An 11,618-nucleotide genomic window follows, 5' to 3' on the forward strand; every position below is an offset into this window, starting at 1 on the left:
CGATCATTTTATCAGTAAAGGATTCCACATCACCGTTTTCGAGGTTAAACTTATGATTAACTAAAGATTTCCCCGAAACACCTTAAAATAACGTGAAATATTGCTGCACCAGACAAAAAACATGACTTACCTTGGCATTATCTCCCCACATCCAAGAGGACAAGAAATAGTCGTATAGGAGCACAGCTCAGCGAGGTGTTTGTGCGTTAGCTTTTCTCTCGTCGTGAATATTCCACAATCTGAGCAGGGAATCAGCTGCTTCTTGCAGGACAAGATGTGCGTGGTCATCTCTTCCCTGGTTAGAGTATGCTGACAACCATCGTTTGAGCACGCAACTTTTTGCTTAGGGCATTGTTTTGCGTGGTCTTCCGCCTTTTCATAAGTGTCCATCCATTCACACTCATCATTTGCGCAAGCCACCAACAGATTACGAGTGAGGGAATTCAGCGCTACATTTACATTAAGCACTGAATCCCTCGCGATCTCCCTTCTGCACAGAGGACACGACGGATGTGGTGCTGAGACCATCAACTTCATCAAGCATTCCTGGCAACTCGAATGCCCACAGGATAGCGTAACTGGTCTCAGCATTGTCAAATAACTGCAAATTAAGCATATTGATATTTTCAATTATAAAACAGAATCGTACATCATGGGAAGGTGTATCTTGAAATAACATGCTGAAATTAAATCCCCTTACCAGATGCTGCAGTCTAGACTTTTGTCTGTTGTTCCAATAAACTTGAAATGAGACATGGTAAACCTTATCGCTAAAACAGTACAGAAGAGGAAAAACACGCTTTCTATGCAACAAGACAAGAAATTAGCCTGGCACAGGAAGGCTGATGGATAATATTTGTAATCTCTGACTCCCTGTCTAATTGGCTTATTGTTTGTAGTTCGATAACTAGCATAAATCACAGATTAAGTAATTTTGATCCTGTCCGGAAGCGAAAACCGTTTTAAATACGTAAAATTTGATTTAATTTCATTCTTTACATCGGCGTTCAAAAGATGAAGCGTTATCAACAAACGTTTCTGCTGAAATATTCCAAAAGGATAGTAAATTTTGCCAGGCTAACCCTTGTGATATAACCCCCTGGGAAAAGGTAGCGTTTTCTAATTGCCGTTATTTTGTAGGGGTAAAGAATGGTCATTCGCCTATTAAATTTTTTTCTGATGCCGAATTAAAAAACTGGAAAAAATTTACAGCTTTTATTTCCACGAAAATTTTTAAAAGTGGAACAACCCGGCCTTTTTGTCGAAACAAAATTAAATTCCTGGATTACGTTGTCACAGCATGACGCATTTTGTGGTGTCGTGTTTGCGTCCCTTCACCACGCCAGGCACACCTTTGACGACCTTTCATATTGCGATCATGGACTCACCAACAGAAGAACAAACTTGTGTCAAATATAGCAAACGAGCCTTTACGACGACATTTGTCTTTTCGTATTGGCCGTTGACGAAAGCGCCATCGGGCAAAATGATGGTGTCTTTGAAGGCAAATGGGAGGAGTGTGGATGTCACATTTACGAGAAACCACTCCGATGCCGCCATGGGAAGATTGCTGCTTGCCAGCTTCCCTTCTCTAATGGGAGTTAATTTGAAGAGGTAAGCCTAACTGTACATAGGTCTTAATCAAGTCTGTTTAGAATGATGCATATAAAAATGCTCCACTCGATATTCATATGCAAATGAGTGGGCGGGCATTTCTAGAACGTAGTGTCTCCGAGCCTTTTTATGAGAACCTTCAGTCTGAGATTAACCGAAATTTTAAGAACATACTAAGAATTCGAACATATTCAGGCTGAGAGTCCGTTGAGGACGACTTAATTTTTTTTGTTTTGTGAGTAGTTTAAATAAAGGTGAAAGAAATGTAAAGGCCCGTCAACACGAGCAATTTCTGTGCCATTTTTTGCGTGACACTTTTTATTTGCTCGTTTGCACGCTGAAATCAGGCCAATTTTTATGCACGGCAAATGTGGTTGCTGAAAAGCTTAGCTTTTAAGTGACAAGTAAAAAGTTAGTTCTCTAAAGTTATCACAAACAAAATGAATGAGTTGCCGGTAAATTCTGTCCGTTGACCATAATTTATACCATGTAAGCCCCTGCCTTTAGCTGCTCTCATGTACTAGTTAACAATCATTCGCCGAAGGTGAAGTTAATATTGGTGAATATACCGAGACGTAGTCGAGGTAAATATTCCCCAATATTCACTGAGACTGAGGCGAATAATTGTTTCGGTGAAAATTTCAGTGGTGAATATCAAGAAAGTGCCAAACAACGAGCTAAAACAAGATAAGAAGGCACGAAAAGTGTTTGATTGGCTTAGCAGCCACACCTCCAAAATGTTATATTCATCGCAGTGAATATAACGCGTAAGTCTTTTATTCACCACTGAAAATTGTACTTAGGTCTGATATGTAATAATAAGCTGGAATGAAGTGGAATGAATGAAATATGAGATAAAATTTGCTGATTCGCTTCCTTGCTTGTTGATGCCATGTATCAACATTGCCCTAATCGATTTGTGATAATTCTGTGTCGAAAAAGCGTTGATCTCTCTCCAAAAGCATGTTTTGGACGTCGAAGTAAGTTTCCGCCGTACATTTTCTTTCCGCGACTTACCCCCTGGCGATCCCAGAACCCTTTGTGTATAAATAGGAATCTGATTTCTGGCAATTCATGCATTGCGCATGTAGACGATGTCGCAAATTCCTGCCTTTGGACAATGACCTCATGCAACCTCGCCTTGTTTCTACATATATATGCTGTTCAAAGGCATTGCTGACCCATTAAATTTCACGTAGAAATTGGTTGTGTAGACAGGGCTCAAAACTGCATTCTAAGCCCTGTTTACAGGAGCACTATTTATGTGCTTATTTTTGTGTGACAAGTTTTATTTGCTTGTGTACATCTGGCAAGTAGGAATTGTATGAGACATCCCTATAAATACGTGTACAGAAAAAGGGCGTGTAATAGTTCCCAGTTACTTTTACCTTATTCCGTGTGATCCATGTCTGATCATGTCTGATTCACTTTGCATCAACATATTGCATCAACAAAAAGAAGGCAGTCTTCATGGGTTGATCAGGGAGGACCTGAGTGAGTCTCACTGACACAATGCTAATATGCATGCTTTTTTCATTTTGAACACAAAGCAGATGGATCCTTCAGACTCTTACTTCCTAGCCTAATAGTTAATACCTACTGAAATTGTATACTCAAATGTAGGATGTACTGGTTTGGTCTCTTGTACAGTATTGTAAAGACTCATAGAGTAACTTGACTCACTAAAGAATTATGATACAGGTTGCCAGAGAAATTCTCATGTATATTTTTCATCCACTTTAGGGAAGCCATACTTTTTAGGGAAGCTTCTATATACTAATACACACCTGTACTCAAGTGTAGGTTGTATGGCTTTGGTCCCCTATAGAGTAGTGAGGTATTAATTAAACAGCTGTTTATTTAATTTTAATCATACTTTCCTTGAATTTTATCATACCTTTTCATTATCCACACATTTGTGTAACATAATTGATTGAAAAATTGCAGAAATATTTGAGAGAAATATCAGTTTTATCACTCTGCACCATTCAAACAAATGAAAAAAAAAAAGTACTCTCCTGGCTGGTATGCAACATATTACGTTAAATGCATTTCAGGTAGCCATCCTCATCCTAACATTTCTTCCTTACGTCAATTAACAGCTACATGTACAAGTACATGTACATCAGCTTCTGCATCCACCCAGGCAACTCCAACGGTGGATTTAACCCACACACCTCAAAGTGGAGGTTAGTCATTTCCAAAGGCTTTGATATGTTCACCTATCAGTTTATTGGTTTAACTCAGTAATAATTGTTTTTATAGCTACAACACGGAGGCTGTTGACGGCCATGGCACAGAGGGCAGGTGTTAGCTATGAAGATGGTAATATTTCACATACAATTAAATTTTGATCACTTTAATTTTATTTGAATCTGGCCACTTTAAAAAAAAAGCTATAATTCTCTCAGTTTGCTTTCTTTGCTAAGGTAATTACATGCCATTGTATACGCAATGATGTATGCGATATTTTTATTGTTTACAGTATTGGCCACAATTCCCTCCCCAATTACATGCTTTTAAATTGCTTTAGGTTAATGCAGAAAAGAAATTTGAAATGATGGGTCGAAAGCACAGGTCACATTCCAGAGGTCAGGGTACATGTCACTGTGCTGCAGATAAATAAACAACACTGAAAGTGCCTCCTAGCCCTAATAACTCTCCACAAAATTGTTCAAGTCTAAGGGAAACGTTTGGCTTAGTTGTTGACCACTGGAGCAGAGACTCTTAGTCTTGACTTGTGGAATATGACTTGTATTTTAGGTCCCCCTAATTTGGAAAGATCTCAGTGGTAATGAAGTCTCTGTAAAGTGACCATTATAGATAATTGTACTATATTAGATACAGTGACTTAGGATTACTATTATTTTTAGATGCAAATGCATTAGATGGGACAGGAATTGATCATGAAGAAATGTCTGATGGTGGTAAGGCAGTGCCATTTTACAGTTGTGTCCTTAGTTATCTGGCCTTTGAATGAAAGTGTGGCTGGAGTTGACCTTACTTTGATAGAAACCTGACTGCTTTTCTTTTGTTGATGTTGTTCCCATGTTAATTAGGAATTTGCATAAGAAAAGCTGTGAGGTTTCTATCAAAGCAAGGTCAACTCCAGCCTCACTTTCATTCAAAGGCCAGATAACTAAGCACACAACTATAAAATGGTCTATTAACAACGTCAAGGTCCCCTCAAAAACTCTAACATCCCCTTTAACACTTTCCCTCCTGAGAATGATGCTTGTAGATTTCACTCTGTCAGTGGGGCTGCTTTTTGGGTGAATGGGTTAAACAAACACATTATTAATTACAGAGAGCTAGATGGTAGACAACTGAGGACTGCAGACTGCCAGCTGTCTACAATTAATGCTGGTAAACAGTATTTAAGTCTTCAGTACCCATTTTACTTTTACTTTTTACCTAGTTGAGAATATTACTTTAAATTTTCTCACTTGATAAAAATACCAGCACTTGTATCATTGTATGCACCTTACCTGAATACACAAGTCAATAAGTTGATTGACTCGTGTGATTAATTCTTATTTTGGTCTTCAGGCAATGAAGGAGTCCCTCGTAAGTACTGAGAATAGTGAAGTCGAAGTAAGTTAAATTTGCTATGGAATTTTGTACTTGATAATTTTATTAGTGCCAAAAATCAGTGCTTTCATGAGAACAATAATGTTATATCACTTGGTAGGAGTGTGCCTTGTCTAGAATACTACAACAGCTATACTCACCATTACATAACCAGGTATCATTAATGTGCGAACCAGCGGTTTATTGTCTGTTGAAACAAAGCATGCTTTTGTTCTGTGGTTGGCAAAATTTACATGTCAAAAGAATTGTTTATAAACAGTGAATATTGCTATTAGTAAAAAAAGTTATTTTCCCTCTTGTGAAGCATTCTAGTAATGTTGACAAAAAAGGTGCTGAAATGCAAATGTCAATAGGAGGTTTTTTTTCAAATTATTTTATAATATTTCTTGCATGACAGTTCCTAAGAATAAATACTTCATATTCTATTTCATTCAGTAATTAACTTACTTTCTTCTAGGATACTAACTCTGTCAACGGGGATGATGTTGAGGATTCAGAGGTATGCATAGCAAAGTATCTACTTGCCCAAAAATCGCCATTGGACTTGATTATTTTGGATTTGCCAGACTGGATTATTTCAGATCAGTCGCACTGCATTGGTTCGGACTACCCGGACTGGATTGTTTTGGATTGGTTCAGACTGGCCGGAGTGAATAATTTGGACTGACCAGATTGGATTGGTTCAGACTGGCTGCGCTACCTTATTATAGGTTCCAAATTAACAATGCACGTCGACAACGCGATGAAAATTTACGTTACACTAAATTAAAACGGATTTTTCAAAAGTTAGGTTTACATGCATTAATTTTTTCGATAAGCATCTTGCCTTATTTACTGCAATTTTCATAATTTCATAACCCTATCAATGCAAAAGATCTTTTAAAGCCTCAGTTTGTCGCAGTAAGACGAATTTGCTGCACTTACAAAATCTCAACATGCATATGTATCATGGAGAAAGAGAAGCACTTACAGTTGTTAGCTTTAAGGATTGCTTAAAGTGATCTAGTGAAAAACTAATAAGATTTTGTAATGATATAAAGGTTGATTTGAAATAACAATGTTGTAAAATAGCGTGCATTAAATTTACATGTACGTTAATTACCAGTAAGTTACATTAAATTAACACAAATTTTATGAAATCGCATTTTTAATTTCCTATAACAAGGTAGATTGGTTTAGACTTAACGAACTGGATTGGTTCGGAGTGGTCGGATTGGATTGGTTCGGACCGGCTGGACTGAATAATTTGGACTGGCCAGATTGGATTGGTTCAGACTGGGCGGACTGCATTGGTTCGAACCGGCTGGACTGCATTGTTTCAGTCTGGGCGGACTGAATAATTTGGACTTGCCGGATTGGATTGGTTCAGACTGGTCGGAATGAAAAATTTGGATTGGATTGGTTTGGACCGGCCAGATAGAATAATTTGGACTGGCTGGATTGGATTGGTTCGGACCGGCCGGACAGAATAATTTCGACTGACCGGACTGGATTGGTTTGGACTGGGCGAACTGGATGGATTGGATTGGTTCGGACTGGCCGGACTGAATAATTTGGACTGGCCAGATTGGATTGGTTCAGACTGGCTGGGCTACCTTATTATAGGAAATTAACAATGCACGTCGACAACGCGATGAAAATTAACATTACACTAAATTAACACAGATTTTTCAAAAGTTAGGTTTACAAGCATTAAATTAGCGCGAATTTTTTGATAAGCATCTTGCTTCATTTACTGCGATTTTCATAACTCTGCGAACTCGCACTTTACATTTCTGGACGCCAAACTGCGTTTTTGCTTTTGTGAATAAAACCTACCAAGACCAGTCCACAGATGTTTCTAAGTTTTTTTAAAGCCGAAAAATTTTGTTTTGAAGCCTAACTAGACCCTATCAATGCAAAAGATCTTTCAAAGCCTCAGTTTGTTGCAGTGAGACGAATTTGCTTCACTTACAAAATTTCAACATGTATATGTATCATGGAGAAAAAGAAACAATTACAGTTTTTAGCTTTTAGGATTGCTCAAAGGGATCTAGTGAGGAACTAATAAGGTTTTGTAATGATATAAAGGTTGATTTAAAATACCAATGTTGTAAAACAGCGTGCATTAAATTTACATGGACATTAATTAACACAGATTTTTCAAAAGTTAGGTTTATTATAGGAAATTAACAATGCACGTCGACAACGCGATGAAAATTAACATTACATTAAATTAACACGCATTGTTAATTTCCTATGACAACGTAGATTGGTTCAGACTTAACGAACTGGATTGTTTCAGTCTGGGCGGACTGGATTGGTTCGGACTGGCTGGACTGAATAATTTGGACTGGCCGGATTGGATTGGTTCGGACTGCCCGGACTAGATTGGTTCAGACTGGGCAGACTGAATAATTTGGACTTTTCGGATTGGATTGGTTCGGACCGGCCAGACAGAATAATTTGGACTGGCCGGACTGAATAATTTGGACTGGCCGGGCTACCTTATTATAGGAAATAAACAATGCACGTCAACAACGCGATGAAAATTAACATTACACTAAATTAACACAGATTTTTCAAAAGTTAGGTTTACAAGCATTAAATTAGCACGAATTTTTTGATGAGCATCTTGCTTTACTTACTGCGATTTTCATAACTCTGCGAACTCGCACTTTACATTTCTGGACGCCAAACTGCGTTTTTGCTTTTGTGAATAAAACCTACCAAGACCAGTCCACAGATGTTTCTAAGTTTTTTTAAAGCCGAGAAATTTTGTTTTGAAGCCTAACTAGACCCTATCAATGCAAAAGATCTTTCAAAGCCTCAGTTTGTTGCAGTAAGACGAATTTGCTGCACTTACAAAATTTCAACATGCATATGTATCATGGAGAAAAAGAAGCAATTACAGTTTTTAGCTTTTAGGATTGCTCAAAGGGATCTAGTGAGGAACTAATAAGGTTTTGTAATAATATAAAGGTTGATTTAAAATAACGTTGTAAAACAGCGTGCATTAAATTTACATGGACATTAATTAACACAGATTTTTCAAAAGTTAGGTTTATTATAGGAAATTAACAATGCATGTCGAAAACGCGATAAAAATTAACATTACATTAAATCAACACGCATTGTTAATTTCCTATGACAAGGTAGATTGGTTCAGACTTAACGAACTGGATTGCTTCGGACCGGCCGGACTGAATAATTTGGACTGGCCGGATTGGATTGGTTTGGACTGGGCGGACTGCGTTGGTTCGGACTGGGCAGACTGGATTGGTTCGGACTGGCTGGACTGAATAATTTGGATTAGCCGGATTGGATTGGTTCGGACTGCCCGGAGTGGATTGTTTCAGACTGGGCGGACTGGATTGGTTCGGACTGGCTGGACTGAATAATTTGGACTGGCTGGATTGGATTGGTTCGGACTGCCCGGAGTGGATTGTTTCAGACTGGGCGGACTGGATTGGTTCAGACTGGCTGGACTGAATAATTTGGACTGGCCGGATTGGATTGGTTCGGACTGCCCGGACTGGATTGGTTCAAACTGGGCGGACTGGACTGGTTCGGACTGGCTGGACTGGATTGGTTCGGACTGGCTGGACTGAATAATTTGGACTGGCCGGATTGGATTGGTTCGGACTGCCCGGACTGGATTTTTTCAGAGTGGGTGGAGTGGCTGGATTGGATTGGTTCGGACTGGCCGGACTGAATAATTTGAACTGGCCGGATTGGATTATTTTCGGACTGGGCGGACTGGATTGGTTAGGACAGGGTGGACTGGAATGGTTTGGGCTGGCCGGACTATATTATTTTGGATTGGCTTGACTAAGAATCTTAAATGAACACTTTTGCATGCTATTTAACTAGTGGAAGTATAACAAAAGGAAAAACACCGTGTTGTGTTTTTGCTATTGTCATACTTCCACTGTGATTTTATGGTTTTAGGTGACATTAGGACCAGTACCTGAGGTTGAGAGTGAAAACCTTGAAAAAACATTAGAGGACAAAGTTGATGAAGGTAACTTTCCTTTAGCATAATTAATCGCAATCCAGTTTCATGAGCCAAGAAAATCCCACAGAAGGGTAATAACTGCTTAACTTAGTGTTGTGTTCATATTTTCAAGCAGGTGTTGGAAAGGAGAATAAAAGGAAGAAAAAGAAGAAAAGGAATAAGAAAAATAAAAAGAAGAAAGGGCATGACAGACAGGGCGAAGTAGACGCACCACCAGAAAAAAAAACCAGGGTGGAACAATAACATGTTAAAAGGAATAAAGCAACAAAGAATGCAAATGTATGAGTTATTGTGTGAGAGGATCGCAATGGGGGGATAGCTTTCACAGCCACCGGATAAAAAAATTGGCTTTTCATTGCCAACAGTCTTTTTTTTTCGTAACGCTTAACTTGCATGAAAAACAAGAAACCTCCCTTATTGATAATGAACAACAAATGTTTTGGCTTTTTGTGGTTCTCTTTAGTACACATAAGTCGAATAGAATAATACATCATTGATCATCAGAATGCGACTTACATTTTTGTCAAAACTGCCAACTGGGGGCAAGAGAGGACGAATTAAGAGAATGGAGCCCCATGGAAGGGTTAATTTTTTTTTTAAATTTTATTTGAGAGAGGCACCGAATAGGCCAGATGTAATGACATAATGAAATTTGTAATAAGCACAGCATTGGGTACGAGAACTTAAAGAACTTTGAGGAACTAAAAATGGATTTTAAAAACTGTGATGGGGCATGGGGATCCGTTCTCTTACTTCGGATTATTTGGGACTTGTTTTCTCTTGCTTAAGGGCGGGACAGAATGTCAAAATTGGTAAAACGGTGTCGAGTGTTCTGGAGTCTCTAAATAATTCGAAATACTCCCTATTCCACTTTTCAAAACTGAAAAAAAAAAAAGACACGCTAAATGCGTTTGATTTTTTTTTTCACGGCTAACGGTTATTATTTTGTCATTTTAACGCCTGATGGAAACCTTTTCTTGACGTTTCATGACTAACGGTTACCTCCATTGCGACCCTCAATAAATCAATGGACGAAAGTACAAATGGATGAATGAGGAAAGTTTGGAGTGGATGGTGAATTAAAACAATAATTGGTTGGGAGAAAAGAATGACCGAATGAGTTAACAAATAGAAAACTTATGAATTTAAGAAATGATCGTACAATCCAAGTCAAGGAATATACAATTAATTATTTACGAAGCAACAACTTTGATTTGTCTGTGAAGAATTTAAAATTAATAAACTTTTTAGTCCACCAACAAAGGAAAACGTGTCTTCTCTTTCAACATAACAACCTCGCTACAAATCAAAAAAGGAAAGCAAAATAGACACAGATGGCTTTGGTAAAGGTCGTGCCAGCCAGCAGCTTTTCAGAGGGGCTAATGTCACTGGATTTATAGTGATTTCTTGTGAAGACTAATATAAATTGGTTACAAATGACTTGTGGTTTTTGATCTAAATTGGCAAGGAAAAACTAGCTAAAAGATGTTGACATATTAGAACCCATGCACCCTCGGAATCGTTTATCATCACGATCATGGTTATTGCCAATTAACACTAAGTCTTTACTCGTTTCTGCCTCTCGACTCTTTCCATTTGTTTGTAGGTTGGTTTTCTTTGGTTTGAGATTACAGCAATGGTCCTGAATAAGATGTCGCATTCAACTGTAAACAAAGACAAAATGGGACGGGCAGAATTAGCCCATTTTAATAATTATATTTGAAAGAGTAACCCGAAAAACAAAAGGTGGTTGATTCCTGCTCTTTCTCCTGTCGTCCCCTTCCCCGAGCCTTTTACGAGAGGACTAAAAGGGGAAAAATAAAAATAAGGGAACAGGGAGGGCCCCTTGCTGCATGGTTTGCACAATCTTGAAAAGGTCTTAAATTTTAGTACCCGTCTTGAAAACTCCTTGAATTCGTTTGAGGTCCTTGAAATTCACAACTTTGTTTATGAACCATCATTGTCTGAGAAATTTAATTATTTTGCTGACGAAAATTTGGCCACTTATGACTAATTACAAGCCATGAGGACGGTGCCTACTAATAGCCTATTTCCGAGTTGCTGCATGCCTCACTTTCATAGCGAGTCCTGGTGCACAACCATTCAAATGGGGAAATGAGTTTTGCATTCTCATGCAAATCAAACTAAATTCCCTTACAATAGTTGAGCACCAAGACTCACTTCGAAACCGAGACAAACGGCAACTCGGAAATGGCCTATTCAAAGGTATTTTTGCCCCGGTTTATGATTATGCAGGAAATATGGATCTTAACAGTTGTTACTGAATTGGGGGTAACCACTCATTTTTCAAAGATAATTGATGAATAATATGCGCAAAAAACCTTTAAAATACAAAGCAATGTATGGCATTCTTTCTCAATTGAAGCTTATTTATCTCCGAAAAATGCGTGGTTAC

General features: G+C 38.3%; 1 protein-coding gene and 1 long non-coding RNA gene across 2 annotated transcripts in view; one reads left to right on the forward strand and one right to left on the reverse strand.

Annotated features, from left to right (window-relative positions):
- LOC138053694 (TNF receptor-associated factor 5-like) overlaps positions 1 to 756 on the reverse strand; it is a 1,468-nt gene extending 712 nt beyond the window's left edge. The window contains exons 1-2 of the mRNA XM_068900279.1: positions 701 to 756; positions 131 to 601 (exon numbers count right to left, since the gene is read on the reverse strand). Coding sequence (XP_068756380.1) covers positions 131 to 601; positions 701 to 756 — 527 coding nt within the window. The remainder of the gene's footprint in view (positions 1 to 130; positions 602 to 700) is intronic.
- Positions 757 to 3,273: 2,517 nt separating this feature from the next.
- On the forward strand, positions 3,274 to 4,585 carry LOC138050440 (uncharacterized). The gene is made up of 3 exons (XR_011132616.1): positions 3,274 to 3,803; positions 3,880 to 3,939; positions 4,488 to 4,585. It is a non-coding gene; the product is annotated as an uncharacterized lncRNA (long non-coding RNA).
- The last annotated feature ends 7,033 nt before the right edge of the window (positions 4,586 to 11,618 follow it).

This window comes from Montipora capricornis, chromosome 6, assembly GCF_036669925.1.
Source record: "Montipora capricornis isolate CH-2021 chromosome 6, ASM3666992v2, whole genome shotgun sequence".
NCBI classification, from domain to species: domain Eukaryota; kingdom Metazoa; phylum Cnidaria; class Anthozoa; order Scleractinia; family Acroporidae; genus Montipora; species Montipora capricornis.